We start from the raw sequence: 17,224 nt of genomic DNA on the forward strand, positions 1-17,224 counted from the left end.
ATATGAGTCAACAGTGTACCCTTGTTGCCAAGGAGGCTTATGGCATTTTGGGATGTATAAGTAGGAGCACTGCCAGCAGATCAAGGGACATGATCATTCCCATCTATTCGGCATTGGTGAGGCCTGTCCAGTTTTGGGCCCCACACTACAAGAAGGATGTGGAAAAATTGGAAAGCGTCCAGCGGAGGGCAACAAAAATGATTAGGGCGCTGGAGCACATGACTTATGAGGAGAGGCTGAGGGAACTGGGATTATTTAGTCTGCGTAAGAGAAGACTGAGAGGGGATTTGATAGCTGCTTTCAACTACCTGAAAGGGGGTTCCGAAGAGGATGGATCTAGACTGTTCTCAGTGGTAGCAGATGACAGAATGAGGAGTAATGGTCTCAAGTTGCAGTGGGGAGGTTTAGGTTGGATATTAGGAAAAACTTTTTCACTAGGAGGGTGGTGAAGCACTGGAATGTGTTACCTAGGGAGGTGGTGAAATCTCCTTCCTTAGAGTTTTTTAAGGTCAGGCTTGACAAAGCCCTGGCTGGGATGATTTAGTTGTGGATTGGTCCTGCTTTGAGCAGGGGGTTGGACTTCGCTAGATGACCTCCTGAGGTCCCTTCCAACTCTGATATTCTATGATTCTATGAATCAAACTACCTCCATATAAATCTATCAAGACCAGGAAGGGGATGGTTGCGAGACTAGCTGCACTTCTGTGACAGTAAGCCTCTAGATGTCTTCACCTTCTTTCAGTTGAAAAGAGAACCTTGAAAATGTAAACTGATAAAAAGATGTCAGCCTAAGTTTGCAGAAAACCTGGAACAGTAGCTCAGATGGGTAAACTGCCCCATTCACTTCAAGAAAGAGAAAATTATATTATGAAGATATGCACAATCTTTGAGTTAGCACTTCTTTTGCTTAGGCCTTTAGCAATGCATGAAGCCCTGGGAAGAGACAATTGGTTTCATCTTCTTGAAGGGAACTCAGCTTTCAAAAAATTAGAAAATGCTGCTTTAAATGGTTTCTGCCTCAGACTGTAGTCCACTGAAATAACAAGGTAGACTGTGCCTCCCCTATATTCTGACATTATAATTAAATAACTTAGCCATAATACTTTTTAACCAAAATTGGGGAAGTGCAGTGCCAACAATAAAATGACAATTAACAACAGCAATATCTCTTCATGCAAAACCACTGTATTTACCTGTCACAGATGGGAAATAAATCCCTACTAGCATTGTGAAGTAGGTCATAATGTCTGTAAAAACATATGGGAGTCCTCCAACTTTTGTCTCTTCTGTTCCAGTAACTGATGGCTGACCCTTTTTTTCAACAATTGATCCTTTGTCTGTATAGGTACTCCACAGGTTATCTGTAAGGAAATAAGTGAGAGCTGTACAAACACCTAATAAATGAGAGCTATCCAAACAAAAGTGACCTAAAAATAAGATCAACCTAGCTCCATCACTCACAGCTGTGAAAAATTCCATGTCTTATGTGGTGTAATTAGGTTGATCTAACCTTCATTGTAGAGACAGCTAGGTTGATAGAAGAATTCTTCCATCGACCTAGCTACTGGTTCTCAAAGAGATGGATTGATTACTTTGACAGAAAACCCCCTTTCGTTGATACAGGAAGAATCAACAATACGATGCTACAGGACAGTAGCTCTCTTTCTGTAGTGTAGACATACTACAGTTTTTATCTCATTTATTTTTATATAACAACAAAGCATACAATATTACTTGTAATTTAAACAAAGATCTACTCTTATGAATTGGGTGACCTCGCTGGGTATAAAACTCTTGGCATTTTGGGAACATTTCTTAAAACACTAGGAAAAAGGCAATAGTAACCCTATGGTATCTTCTATCAGCTTCTTTTTTTTTTTTTTTTTGACAGGTGGCCACTCTCCATACTATGAGTGCCAGCTAATTTTTGTGGCTGTTACACCTGGGCAGACATGTGGCTGCTTTGAAAAATACTTGGGGATGATCAGTATCAAAGGCTATGCATAATATACAATCAGTGGGGTGCACTGCTTTTTTCCTTCTCCCTGCATTTTTATTTTTATCTCTATTTATCTATCTATAAATAAATTTTATTGGATAACTCTGAAAGGAGCAATTTTTGGAATACATTTCACAATGGATGTAGAACACCAATGTTATATATATATATGATTAACTCATGTAACAGTTTCTTGCAATATTTGCTTGAAGAAATAAAAATATTTTATTTTACAGTCACTAAAACTTTGAAGTTTTTTATTTAATTTGATTAGATTTGTATTCATTACCTAAAAGCATGTTTTCCTATTTGTGAGTTTTTACTATATTCTTCCTCAAAAAAAGGAGAAAAGCATGAAGCCCTATTTTTATCTCTATCTAGAGAACAGTTTCATTTATTTACTGTATAAAAATATGTTTTCCTATACTACACAAAAAGGAAAATGCAAAGCCTTTGAACTCTACATATCTTTCTAAATGACCAATCTGTGATTTATGGACATCCAATCCCAAAGATTAGCTGATGCTTGTAATATGGGAGTGGCTACCCATCAGAAAAGTACATAATGATGGAAGGCCTCATGGCATAGAGCCAAAGTACAATTTTTTTTTTTTTGAAGTTAAGGAAAACAACCTTATGGACATAGTATGCTAACCTGAACCATTAGAAAATTTTTATTTCAAAATGAAATTATATTAGTCTGTACCAAAATAAAAGCTGCTTTAAACTTTTCTGAGCATATTGTAAAATGTTACCAGAATAAATATAATTTTAAATATATGCATTCAGAAAACTAGCAGATATTCATATGATGTACTACAAAACACAAATAAAAAGCCTAACACATTTCTCACAAGAAAAATTAAAGCCACAAAGAAAACATTTTAAGGAAGTTCAGAGTGATGGAATATAAGGGTTTGGAATTGAAGAATGATCATTGTAAGTGCATATACATTTTATATTGGATCCTTCTTGAAATCTTTTACTGAATTTTGACAGAAGTAGTAAGTTGCTGGAGTCCCCACCAACTTAAAAAAAATTACGTACTTGTAGAATCAAGAATTAATGCTTCCTTGGGAATTGTTCATTAAACAATTTCAAAACCCACACTACCTGAACCCCAAATCATATGCTTTCCCCCTGGCTTGGCAGCTCTTAAAGGTTCCTTCCTTCAAGACTTCTCTTTTCCAGAACCTAGAAACAATCTCTGCTGGAAGCCTACTGTCACCCCTCTTACATACAGATGGAGTCTAAAGATCCAGTAGAACAGCAGAAATTAGCCTGCAGGGTTCCCACAACTGCTAACAGAATGGGACAACAGGAGCTTCCTGACATTCTGTTAGAAGTCTATTGAACTAAATGTGTGACCGGAAGCTAGAAACTGCTGAGTTTTCATCTCAGTTCTGCCACTGACTTGCCATGTGACCTTGGACAAGTCACAAACTCTGTATTTTACTGTTTCCAACCATTACCCCTACCATATAGTAGGGTTTTGAGAATTAATGAACGTACAGCATATTGAAGGTGTAAAGCACTAAGTGTACAAAAATGCTAACTATTATAATTACATTGCATTTTAATTGGTATTTTTAACTTTTTTGTTATTTGATACAATAGTTACCCTTAAACAAGTGTCCACGTACCATAAAATGAAGTATTTCTAAGAACCAAACAGTGCTGAAATACAGTGATAGGAGGGAGCAGTCTACAGATACATGAGTTACAGAAACAATTATAGACATCTTACGCCCTGCACGTTAGAACTGTTATGGCCTACACTAATACCATACAAAAAATTTAAAAGTTTAACTGCACATTGACTTTAAGGCCAGAAGGGACCACCATGATCACCTAGTCTGACCTCCTGCACATTACAGGCCATAGAACCTCGCCCACCCACTCCTGTAATAGACCAATAACCTCAACCTCTCGCTGAATTACTCAAGTCCTCAAATCATGATTTAAAGATTTCCGGTTACAGAAATTCACCCTAGTTTAACCTGCAAGTGACCCATGTCCCATGCTGCAGAGGAAGGCAAAGAACCCAAAGGACTCTGCCAAGCTGACCCAGAGGAAAATTCCTTCCTGATACTAAATATGGTGATCGGTTAGACCCTGAGCATCTGGGCAAAACCAGCACCCAGACACCTGGGAAACAATTCTCTGTAGTAACTTAGAGCCTTCCCTGTCTAGTGTCCCATCTCTGGCTCTGTTTTCAGACTTACCAATTAGAACTCCACTAGCAATTCCAGGAATCCCTTGAATTTCTGTCACGTTATTTAGGTTAAAGTATTCATCACATGTGGCATTAAGTGAGGGACTATCACAGAAGAGACTCCACAGCTTCGTTGTCACTGTTTCATTGTTTACCTCAATAGATTTGGCACAAATATCAACGTTGTGTCTTGACAATGTACGGTTTCCAAGAAGACAAATACTAGATGTGAAAGAAATAAAATAAGGGTAGAATTGGTTCTCTGTAGTGAATTTGTTCTCATTTAACTTAATCTATAGTCTATTCTCTAGCAAATTCTTCATTTACCATATCACACATTATACACATTATAACATTATTAATTCAATGGCAAAAACTATGTTAATGCAGAATTGTAAAGTTGCTCAGTGGTATGTTGCCCCCTTGCAGAATGCTGAATGGAGCAAAACTCAGACTTTTGCTGAATATATGAGATCTTCACCTCCTTTTCCAGCCCAGTCACTTTCACCAACAGGATTCCACCTAACACTATTAAAAGGGGGAGATAAAGTTGCTCTTACCACCTTCTCTGTACCCTTTTTGAGAAATGTCTTAATATTGACATAGCACATACTCACGCTGCTCCTTGGCAGTCTAAGACTCAGGAGGTTCCAAATGCTGGTGCACACTCAAGCACTTAGCCAACTCCCCAGAAAAAGATATCACACACATACAATTTAAGGATCACTTCACAAGCCTTTTACAGCCTCCTCACACATACTCAGAGGATACCATCTCAACCTACGCGTTCACTTAACCATCATGAAAGTATAAGAATCCTTTTGTATTCCACCTCACTGTTGACAATATCCTTTGCAAGCCCTATGCCCTGCTATTGATGTAACCAATACAATTCTGCATAGAAATGATGCATCCTGGAGGTACACATGAACGTCTTCCCTTTCCTCATATGCATAATAGGGTACAAAACATAGATCTTCACATATCACAAATCACAGCTACTGTCACACAGATCTGACACTACTGCCTCCACCATTCAGTATAGCTGACACCAACCACACGCACTTTACCTGGAGTGCATGCAGATAATAAACGCTTAAGACTGCTCTTATGTCCCAGCTTGCTACTGAATATACCCTTTCCAATAAAACTCCTGTGCCCTGCTAATTATGTGGAATACACAATTCTACACTGAAACAATGCACACTGGATCCTACATGGGCAACCTTAATTCTTCATTTCCTGTTTTTCAGAAGTTTGAATTATGCTCAACTCCGTGTTCTGCAAGGGGACAACATATCACCAATAGCCTTAACTCTGCATTATCGTCTTTTTGCCATTGAATTTCTTCATTATTGACTGGGAAAAGATGTGCTGCTGGTAGTAGCTAGTAGTTATTTAGGCTGTTGTACATATCATGTCCCACAATTTGCATACCAAACCAAAACAGCCTGTGGTCAGCAATGCCCATGTCATGGTATACTCTTTGCTCTCCCCCAAACTTCTGCAACCTTGTGATCCAGGAATCACCCAGAATCCACACACTGGCAATCCTGGCCGTGCACATATTTCTTTTCCCTCAGCCATCAAATCTCTGCACTACATGTCTTTGAAAACACCACAATGATCTGCCCCAACACCAGAAGTAGCCACTTGCCATCCCACCCCTACACACTCTAAAAAAGGGCTAGTAAAATACAGATTTTCTGAAACTACCAATCTAAGACTTGTCTATAATCCATCCCCATTGCCCAATCCCTCCGCAGCTGCAACCCCTCTCCCTGTCTCCCCACCCAACCACACACACAAATACCTCTGTCTGCAGCTCCTCCCCACACAATATAAAAACATTTTGGTAAGACCAAGACTGTTCTGCTGTGTTCACAGTACACTCCCCATAATATAAAAAATATAACAGATACAACTTGTAGCAAGCAGCATGAGTTATTAATTTTTTACTGTACAGGTTCAAAAGAGAAAATTCAGTGCAGGTGTTCACTAGGGACAATGGTATTGGCACATTCCCTCAAACTACCCAGGACAGTATATAATGCCAATATAGAAACCCTCTAATTTTTTCCCTTCATTGGTGCATGCACACTGTAATCCTTACATGTGACTCTTTGCTTGGGACACCCAGAACCCTGAGCCAGTGTGTTACCGCTCTGCCTCAGCAAGGGTGAACTTGTGCTACTAAGCTAAGAGTGAGGCCGCTGACACACCAGCTTATCTGTCTTGTTAGCAAACTCCTCAGGACTCTGCCAGTCCAAACCTTGCCTTAAAGATAACAGTGAATCCCAATTCCTGAATTTCCCAGAGACATCTTTCTGCAATGTCTAGTCCCTCTTACTGGACCCTCAGAGAAGTTATCAAATTTGCTGTCTCCAAAGAGACAGAACATTCATCAACCTGGTATTGGACTGAGGATTTTATTCTTCAGTCAAATGCACAGCACTAAGATGGTCTTGTAATGAAACAAGAATAAGTTTATTAACAAAGATCATATATTTAAGTGATAATTGGTATGAACGGAAGACACAGTTATGTTTACAAGTGAAAAAACAAAACACGCTTTCCAATGACAAACTTAACCTCAGCAAGTTACAATCTTTGTCTAGGTTTCTCACATATTTCCCAAAGACTTCAATCTTCTTTGCTGAAACATCCAAGTTTCTCAGAATACAAGAGCTATGGCCCTGGTATCCATCTAGTGATGCATACATAACATAATGGTTTTTTGCCTCTGCTTGTATCTTACCAAAACTCACTGACCCTGTTTCAAGAGGCAGGAAAATTTCCTGGGGATACACAGTCTCCATCCCCTATCAAGATTATTAAAGGGTCATCACCCCTCTCTTGTTCCCCTGATGACTTTGTTTACCTCATTTGTAAATGTGTTTTTCACTGTCTTTGGTCTCATCTTGTTTAATTTACATTGGAGACACAGTCAAATCTTTGAAACAATGTTCCTTTGTCTAGGACAGGTGGGCTTAAGCAATGCCTCTCAAAACACATTTTAGGAAAGAATTTCCAGCACACACCTATAACTATTTATACATCACCTATATATACATCACACAATATTAATGACCAGTGTGTTATCATTTTACATATGATACCTTACACAACACCTTTTAGATACAGATTATGACAACAGTGAGTTGGTGCAATGTGTGTGTCAGGCCTGATGAGAGTTATAATATGTTGTGGCTTTTCTAATTGGCAATGCAAGGCTCCCAGGGTCACATTCCAGACTGCACATCTACACAACAGTGATGTAGCTAGGAGTGGAAATTTGGGTGGGTCCACAGTTTACTGTGGACAGCAATGATCACAGTGCTGAGCTCATTTTAATAAAGATTTCACTGTCCAGTCGGTAGCACGGGCAGCCCATCTATTCCTTGCTCCAGTCAGCAGCAAAATGAAGCCCACCAGCACATCAGCAGTCACACTCCCCAGGCAGTGGGCACTGGTGCTCACTCAGACTACTTTAGAGCTGGATCCAGCTCAGATGGTGCTGCCTTTGTGGGCAGCTCCGCTCAGACTCACTGCTGTATTGCGGGGTCCACCCACAGTGTGATGATGGGATTCAGTGCAGCCCCAAACCCCTCTTCTCTCTCCTCCCCTCCCTTTTCCTCTCCTCTGCCCCCAATTACCTTTCCCCTCCTAGGAAGCATTCATATGGCTAATTTTTTCCTTCAAACACTTAGGCCCCCTAAAGGAGCTTGGGATGAAGGGCTACAGTGCACTGGCAAAACTGGGAGGAGCAGGAAGGTTGGAATGCAGGGGCTTGGGATGCACTAGCAGAGCAGGGGTTGCAGTGGGTTGGGTTGCAGTGCACTAGCAGAGCTGGGTGTGCAGGGTGGTTGGGGTGCCCTGGCAGAGGTGTGGGTGCAAACAGGTTAGGGTGCACTAACAGCTGGGAGCACAGGGGGTTGGGGTGAACTTGCAGAGGTGAGTGTGCAGGTAGGGGTGATATTACAGGGGGTTGAGGTACAGAGGTGGGATGCTCTGGCAGAGCTGAGGGTGCAGGGGTTTGGGGTGCACTGGCCAAGCTGCAGGATTCCACACTTTCCTCACCTGAGCCCTCAACCTCTCTCCCTTCCCTAACCACTAATCCCTATTTATCCTCCTTTCCATAACCGCCCTCCCCTTGCTGCACCACCAAACACCTCTCATCCTATTCCTCCATCCCCTCCCTTTTCCTCACCTCCCAGGAAGCATTCAGTTGTCTAATTTTCCACCCAAAAGACTTTGATTACATTCCCTCCAAACTAGAATTGAAACCGATGACTTGCAATCTGCAGCAACCTCCAGTCACTCAAAACTCCTTTTGTCTTTCTTAGATGGGGCTTGCAATTAATTTATCCTTAGATATGTGAATGGCAGGGTGAGTTCACAGCCATCAAGAGATCTGTGATTCCTCCAGCCATCAGTATCTCTCCTTTTAATAGTAAAAATGGCAGAAGGAAACTGAGGGTTTTTTTTGGAGGGGTGGAGGACTAACTAATTGGTCCTGCTTTGAGCAGGGGGTTGGACTAGATGACCTTCTGGGGTCCCTTCCAACCCTGATATTCTATGATTCTATGATTCTAACTCAGGAACCCCTTAAAATTTAGATCATTAAAGCTACCCTACAGACCATGAGGCAAAGTTCAAAACAATCCGATTAATCATTTGAATTTTAGAGCACTTACAAGAATCAAGCCTAAAAAAAAATGGTGGGATTAGAAACTCTCTGACTATTTGTCTGTATTGACACATGCACCATTTAAAAAAATGAACTTTTTCTTAAATACTGTTCTGAATTTGGGTCCACCAAAAGATTTAGTGAGTGTCATGCACTACCCTGGGTAAAACTTGATAGACTGGGACCATTTTGACCCATAGCTCATCAGTGGTCTGATCTTTAAGGGCCTGTCTACATTACCTGCTGGATTGACGGGCAGTGATAGATCCAGCGGGGGTCGATTTATCGTGTCTAGTCTAGACACAATATATCGACCGCTGAGCGCTCTCCCATCAACTCCGGTACTCCACCGGAGCAAGAGGCACAGGTGGAGTCGAGAGGGGAGCATCAGCAGTCGACTCACCGCAGCGAAGACACCACGGTGAGTATATCTAAGTACGTTGATTTTAGCTACGTTATTCACGTAGCTGAAGTTGTGTAACGTAGATCGATCCCTCCCCCTAGTGTAGACCAGGCATAAGTCTGGGTAAAAGTAAATAAATAAATAAAGACTCCAAATTTGGTTCACTTACCCTACCCTGAAGCTTTCTGTGAGCTTGTCTGCACTTGAAACTCTGTGCTGCTGTAGCTCTTCAGTGTAAACACTACCTATTCTAACAGGAGAGGTTCTCCCATCAGCGTAGGTAATCTACCTCCACGAGAGACGGTAGCTAGATGAACAGAAGAATTCTTCTGTCAACCTAGCACTGTCCACACCAGGAGTAGGTCAGCTTAAATATGCCACTCAGAGATATGGATTTTTTACACCCCTGAGGAAAGTAGCTCGGTTGACCTAAATTTTTATTGTAGAGCAGGCCTGAGGCTCACCATAGATTCACAGATTCCAAGGCCAGAAGGGATTGTTATGATTATCTAGTCTGACCTCCTGTATAACACAGGGCATAGAACTTTCCCAGAGTAATTCTTAGATTATATCTTTTGGAAATCCAATCTCCAGTGAGATATAAATATTAAGAGGAGGAGGAAGGCAAGTTTAATTGAAGAGGAAAATCTTTGAGAAAGACATACATAGTTACACAACTACATTTTAAAAACCACCACAAAACCCCCCAAAGCAAATAAGAAAAGACTAGAAACATTTTTATTAGAAAAAGTATATACTGATGAATTCTCATTAATGGACTATAACACAATTTATTTCTTTTTTTGGATCTATTTCAATTAAATGGAATAATTATATTTGCACTATGTAAAAAAAAAAAAAAGGTATGCTTGCTCACTGAGAGATTGAAGTCCATAAAAATATTCAGAATTTTAAATATTCTAATGAGAATGTATGCCAAAAATCAGTTACCACTTCTGTAGATACAGAAACACATTTGTGTGGACAAATGGGTAAATTATGAAACCGAATAGATACTTAGGTGCACAATTACCAATTTTTTCTACCAAAATGTTTTTAAGAGTTTTAGGTTGCATCTATTGTACTCATATTCTAGAATTTGGTACAAAATATTTAAGGCATTACAGTAATAATCTATCTTTACACACTTTAGCACTTAAAATAGTATTTCACTTACGGAAAGTCTGGTGGGTCAAAAGCAGTTTTAATAACGCCAGCATAAATGGCAAAGATGGAAAGAATCACACAAGACAGGAAGACCAGTGCAAGTTTGTTGACATATTTAACTCCTACAAAGACTACTATGGCCATCAGAGCGATAATACATGTCCCGTAAACTCTCATGTTGTTTAACATAGCTTCTGTTTCTCCATCAGCATCTTCTGCTTTAAATATAGCAGCACTGGGAGAAATGTATGTCTACAAAAGAAAACAAATAAAATATTAAAACTTTCTTCAAAAGGTGCCCAACCTTTCACAATAACTACATTTTCTTGAGTTTACAGATCTTACATTTATGTTAGAGAATTTATCTGGTATACATACTACCTTTAGTCTTTCAAGTGCTGATCCCTGTATCAGAGGCATAGATATACAAACAGTGAAAAAAGGACATTGAATCTGAAGAAACAAATAAGTTCCTCAATCTGCTGGAGGACAATACAATTAAGAAAAAAGTTATTTCCGAAGGTTTTTTATTATGGAGTCATAGCCATGGCTTCAATGTTGAAATTGTAACCACAGTTTCATAATACATCTTTCTTATAGCCCCCTATAGCTTCACAACAAAGACTAATTAAGACTGAAAATTGGCTGATTTATTCTTAGGTAAAAGAGATAAAGTTAAAGGTTAAACAAAGATAAAGTTAAACAAACTCTTTTTCAGTTACAGGTCATTACAATTAACATGATTTGAAAATGTGACCAATTTTTAATATTTCAGTGTTTAATATTTCTTATATTATGTAGCACAGACTATATCTGAAGAAAACAGCTTGTAATTAAACAATGTCAGTAGAAATTCTTATTCCAACTGTAAAGGTTATAGCATGTAAGAGTACAAGTATTTTGCTATACAACAGCTGTTTAATGAGAACACAAAGGCTTGTTCTTCTGATGATAGAGTCAGAAGTATCATAGAATATCAGGGTTGGAAGGGATCTCAGGAGGTCATCTAGTCCAACCTCCTGCTCAAAGCAGGACCAATCCACAACTAAATCATCCCAGCCAGGGATCTGTCAAGCCTGACCTTAAAAACCTCTAAGGAAGGAGATTCCACCACCTCCCTAGGTAACCCATTCCAGTGCTTTACCACCCTCCTAGTGAAAAAGTTTTTACTAATATCCAACCTAAATCTCCCCCACTGCAACTTGAGACCATTACTCCCCATTCTGTCATCTGCTACCACTGAGAACAGTTCTAGATGCATCCTCTTTGGAACCCCCTTTCAGGTAGTTGAAAGCAGCTATCAAACCCCCCTCATTCTTCTCTTCCACAGACTAAACAATCCCAGTTCCCTCAGCCTCTCCTCATAAGTCATGTGTTCCAGTCCCCTAATCATTTTTGTCGCCCTCCGCTGGATGCTTTCCAATTTCTTCACATCCTTCTTGTAATGTGGGACCCAAAACTGGACACAGTACTCCAGATGAGGCCTCACCAATGTCGAATAGAGGGGAACGATCACGTCCCTTGATCTGCTGGCAATGCCCCTACTTATACATCCCAAAATGCCATTAGCCTTCTTGGCAACAAGGGCACAACTGTTGACTCATATCCAACTTCTTATCCACTGTAATCTCTAGGTACTTTTTGCAGAACTGCTGCCTAGCCGCTCAGTCCGCAGTCTGTAGCAGTGCATGGGATTCTTCCGTCCTAAGTGCAGGAGTCTGCACTTGTCCTTATTGAACTTCATCAGCTTTCTTTTAGCCCAATCCTCTAATTTGTCTAGGGCCCTCTGTATCCTATCCCTACCCTCCAGCATATCTACCATTATATCCTATCCCTACCCTCCAGCATATCTACCATTATACCATTATATTATATACCAATATCTAATTGGATATTAGGAAAAACTTTTTCACTAAGAGGGTGGTGAAACACTGGAATGCGTTACCTAGGGAGGTGGTAGAATCTCCTTCCTTAGAGGTTTTTAAGGTCAGGCTTGACAAAGCCCTGGCTGGAATGATTTAACTGGGAATTGGTCCTGCTTTGAGCAGGGGGTTGGACTAGATGACCTTCTGGGGTCCCTTCCAACCCTGATATTCTATGATTCTATGATTCTATACCACTCCTCCCAGTTTAGGGTCATCTTCAAACTTGCTAAGGCTGCAATCCACGCCATCCTCCAGATCATTAATGAAGATATTGAACAAAACCGGCCCCAGGACCGACCCTTGGGGCACTCTGCTTGATACCAGCTTCCAACTAGACATGGAGCCATTGATCACTACCCATTGAGCTCAATGATCTAGCCAGCTTTCTATCTACCTTATAGTCCATTCATCCAGCCCATACTACTTTAACTTGCTGGCAAGAATACTGTGGGAGACCATGTCAAAAGCTTTGCTAAAGTCAAGCATGTCCACTGCTTTCCCCTCATCCACGGAGCCAGTTATCTCGTCATAGAAGGAAATTAGATATGTCAGGCATGACTTGCCCTTGGTGAATCCATGCTGACTGTTCCTGATCACTTTCCTCTCCTCTAAGTGCTTCAAAATTGATTCCTTGAGGACCTGTTCCATGATTTTTCCATGGACTGAGGTGAGGCTGACTGGCCTGTAGTTCCCCAGATCCTCCTTCTTCCCTTTTTTAAAGATTGGCACTACATTAGCCTTTTTCCAATCATCCAGGACCTCCCCCGATTGCCACGAGTTTTCAAAGATAATGGCCAATGGCTCTGCAATCACATCCACCAACTCCTTTAGCACCCTCGGATGCAGTGCATTCTGTATCATTTAGTTCAAATGGTATCACTAAGAAAAAAATTTTTTAACAAAAATACAACTTTAGCTCCAGATGTTGCAGATACTTATGCATGTGCTTAACTGTGTGTACACTAAGTAGTTCCAATTAAATTATGGGACTACTCATGTGACGAAAGTTACATACCTGCTTAAGCTTGCAGGATCAGGGCCTTAATTTTCCTTTTTTCTTTTTTGTAAAATTCAAATATGACACCTTATTAGCAGTAATATTTTTAAAATAGTAATTATAATTTAGTTAATTATAAAGTTTATTCTGAAGTTACAATAGCACAATTTTTTGAATTAGTGTTACAAAACCTCAACCTAAATGAATGATTTAAAAAAAAAATCAAGTGATTTAAATCAGCTGCTTAAATCACTCCACCGAGAAATTTAAAGTGTAACTTGGTAGAAACATCATACTGTAGTTAAAGTAAAACCAGGATCCCATTATATATCTGATTTTCATACTCTTTATTGTATTTTTGGAGAAAACCTATTTCCAGAAATGTTACTTGATATAGAAATGCACAATGTATGGAGTTTGCATTGTTTTCTGAAGTTTATTCAGGACAAAGAGAGGTAGGAAATCTGCTGCACCTGTATCTAAGGTATTACAAAAAAAAATTATTTCACAATATCTGATAAAGAGTATCTGATTACATAGTTAAAGACCATATAATAATGCATGCACTTACCAATGAAATGTTATCTTTGTATTTTCTTGATTTATGGATGCTTAATTGTGCAAAATTAATGGTCTCTAAGTACTTTTGTGATGGATTATATATCTTTCTTTCTACATACGAGGGCTGTCAAATTATTTAAAAAGTTAATTTGATTAATCGCAAAACTAAAAAAATAGTTGTGATTAATCACAGCTTTAATCACGCTGTTAAACAATAAACAATACCATTTATTTAAATAATTTTGGATGTTTTCTACATTTTCAATTATATTGATTTCAACTACAACAGAGAACACAAAATGCACAGTGCTCACTTCACATTATTTTTTATTACAAATATTTGCATTGTAAAAAAGCTAAAAATAAATAGTATTTTTCAATATTGTGTGTGTGTTGGGGAAGAGAGAGAGAGTGTGTGTGTCTGTATGTGTGTGTTGGGGAAGAAAGCGTGTATGTGTGTGTGCTGGGGATGATAGAGAGAGAGAGTGTATGTGTGTTTGTGTTGGAGGGAGAGAGTGTGGGGGGGGAGAAGAGTGTGTGTATGTGTGTGTTGGGGGAAAAGAGAGAAAGAGAGAAACAGTGTGTGTGTGCGCGCGTGCGTGTGTGTGTTGTGGGAGGGGGGGTCCGTCTCTTTAAGCAGAGCACTCAGGAGCTTGAACAGTTTTCCAGTAGCAGCACTCACTCCTGAGCCAGAAGCAGCAGCAGACAGGCTCCCCCTGTCCCCCAACCCCGGCTCAGTGGCGACCAGGTACATAGTCAGGGGGAGAGGGACACCTTGACATCAGCCCCCCTGCATCTCCCCCTGCCCTTGCTGTGCACAGCCGCCAGGATGCAGGCTCCCTGTCTGGAGCAGCTTGGCTAGAGGCAGCTCCATGGTGGGGGGGAGGGAGGGAGTGGTGGGAGAAGCAGTGGAGCATGGCAGTGGGAGGAGGGGACCCCTGCCCTAAACAGGCGCCCTGGGTAGTGGCTCCCCTCACTCATGCCTAAGCCTGGCCCTGTGCAGCAGGTGCCAGGGGGCTGTGCTCCTCTCTCACCTCTGGAAGGTGTTTAATCAGCTATCCCAAATTGCCGCAGCTGATGCCTCCCTCCCTGTCCGCCACGGAGTCCAGTCTACAGAGGTGTGTGATTAACACTTGTTAAGAAAATAACATGTTAATTTGTTTTGAGTTAATCGCATGCGTTAACTGCGATTAATTGACAGGCCTACTACATACACACATGCACACACAAACTTTGTGTAACAATCATATAGATTTTAAAAGTATTTTATGGTTATTTGGGAATTTGTAATTATGTGTTAAAATTTCATTTGAAAATAAAAAGAAGATACAATTGATGAAAATACTATCAAATACACCAGTATAATTTTAAAGAGAACAAAAGTTAGGAACCCCTAGGGACTCACCAATTGCCATTTTCTTTTTAGGGTTTAGAGCAGTGGTTCTCAAAGCCGGTCCGCCACGTGTTCAGGGAAAGTCCCTGGCATGCCGGACCGGTTTGTTTACCTGCCGCATCCGCAGGTTCGGCCGATCACGGCTCCCACTGGCTGCAGTTCACTGCTCCAGGACAATGGGGGCTGCAGGAAGCGGCCCGGGCCAAGGGATGTGCTGGCTGCCCTTCCTGCAGACCCCATTGGTCTGGAGCGGTGAACCGTGGCCAGTGGGAGCCGTGATCGGCCGAACCTGCAAACACGGCAGGTAAACAAACTGGTCCAGCGCGCCAGGGGCTTTCCCTGAACAAGCGGCGGACCGGCTTTGAGAACCAATGGTTTAGAGTATATGATTCATTGACATAAAAATAGTCATAGCTTAAAGTGAAACTTTAGTAAACAGAAAATATTGTTAATAGTCTAATAATGGTAGTAAATGTTGCCAAATTTGAAATTTCTGCATTAATGATGTGTGATGATATTGCTTGCTAGCAAGACACTTATGTATATACAAGGAAATAAATGTGTCAAATTCCAGTGTTCCTATTTACTCTGTCAACACTGAGTTAGCATTGTCCATTCTAAAAAACTGCATTAACTAAGGACTACTTTCCTTGATAGGTAGTTTCCTATGTCTTTTACACAACAACAGATTTGTCAAGTTCCAATGGCCACATTTCATCTAAAGTCAACATTTCTCCAACACTCACTGCAGTCACCACATTCTCTATATTATTGCCATTTTTAACTATTTATTTTTCATTGACAATTTACACAATTTCTTTTAAAAACTATGGAACTTCACAGAAAAAGAACATTGTTTAATGTTAGTTAATGTTACTTTGTGCTACTTTAATAACATTTTCCTCAAACACTGAAAAGCTAAGAAATAAATAACTACAGTTAACAACTACACTTCTGTTTCATAACCTACACCAAAATAGAACTTATCAACTCTTATCTATTACTATCCTCTTTCCACAACACATTGTTAACATCCATGGCTTCATAAACTATCATATAGCCTTAACTGACATACATATGTACATACAAGGAATATACAAATGTTAAAAGTACAGCTCCTTTAAACATATGCTTTTCTTTTTGGATTTTTTAGAAAAAGGGGAACAACTTAATGTGTACTTTCTTTGAAGAAAATGTTATTAATGTAGAGCAGAGCAACCTGAACTATTAACATTATTTTTTTCTGTTCTTTTATGTAAGCACTACAGATGGCAAATCAGAGACAGTGACTAAAAATATTCGATCAGGCAATCTTGAAAGCAAACATTTCCAAGGAAAACTGGAGTCTTATAGATAACTGCGATGAGGATTATAAAAACTTCACTGATAAGTTGAGGCAATGCATGAAATTAGCCAAGAAAGAAAGACCAAAAAGAACGAAGGGAAGAATCGCCAAGGAAACGCAGAACTTGCTCGAGAAGTGGAGGAATATGAAGCAAAATGATGGTGACAAATTGAGTACTCCCTCCTCTGCAAGTTGATAAGAAGAAAACTAAAGGAGGACTTTGAGAAGTACCGAAATGAAAGGCTCTTAAAGACAGCTGAAGGTCACAGAAGCCTCAAAAAATGCAAAAGTGAATTGACACTGTGCAGGTCAACAATAACGGCGCTGAAGAACAGGGACGGAAAACCAGTAATTGACAGAACAGGGATGGAAGCAATCTGCAAACATTTCAATGCCAAACTGTTCACATCTCAGATAAATGTCCCAGTACCAACACTTCAAGAGACCAAAGAGCATGTACTCCCAATCCTCGTCAGCCAAGTTTGACAGACAGTTCACCAAATGAAGGAAGGAAAAGCCCCAGGTAAAG

The 17,224-nt window shown here is 40.2% G+C and overlaps 1 protein-coding gene across 1 annotated transcript in view; it reads right to left on the reverse strand.

The window, feature by feature from the left end:
* SLC12A7 (solute carrier family 12 member 7) overlaps positions 1-17,224 on the reverse strand; it is a 334,753-nt gene that overhangs the window by 98,490 nt on the left and 219,039 nt on the right. The window contains exons 7-9 of the mRNA XM_073332427.2: positions 10,485-10,726; positions 4,225-4,436; positions 1,194-1,361 (exon numbers count right to left, since the gene is read on the reverse strand). Coding sequence (XP_073188528.2) covers positions 1,194-1,361; positions 4,225-4,436; positions 10,485-10,726 — 622 coding nt within the window. The remainder of the gene's footprint in view (positions 1-1,193; positions 1,362-4,224; positions 4,437-10,484; positions 10,727-17,224) is intronic.

The sequence above is a fragment of the Lepidochelys kempii genome, chromosome 2 (assembly GCF_965140285.1).
Source record: "Lepidochelys kempii isolate rLepKem1 chromosome 2, rLepKem1.hap1, whole genome shotgun sequence".
NCBI lineage: Eukaryota > Metazoa > Chordata > Testudines > Cheloniidae > Lepidochelys > Lepidochelys kempii.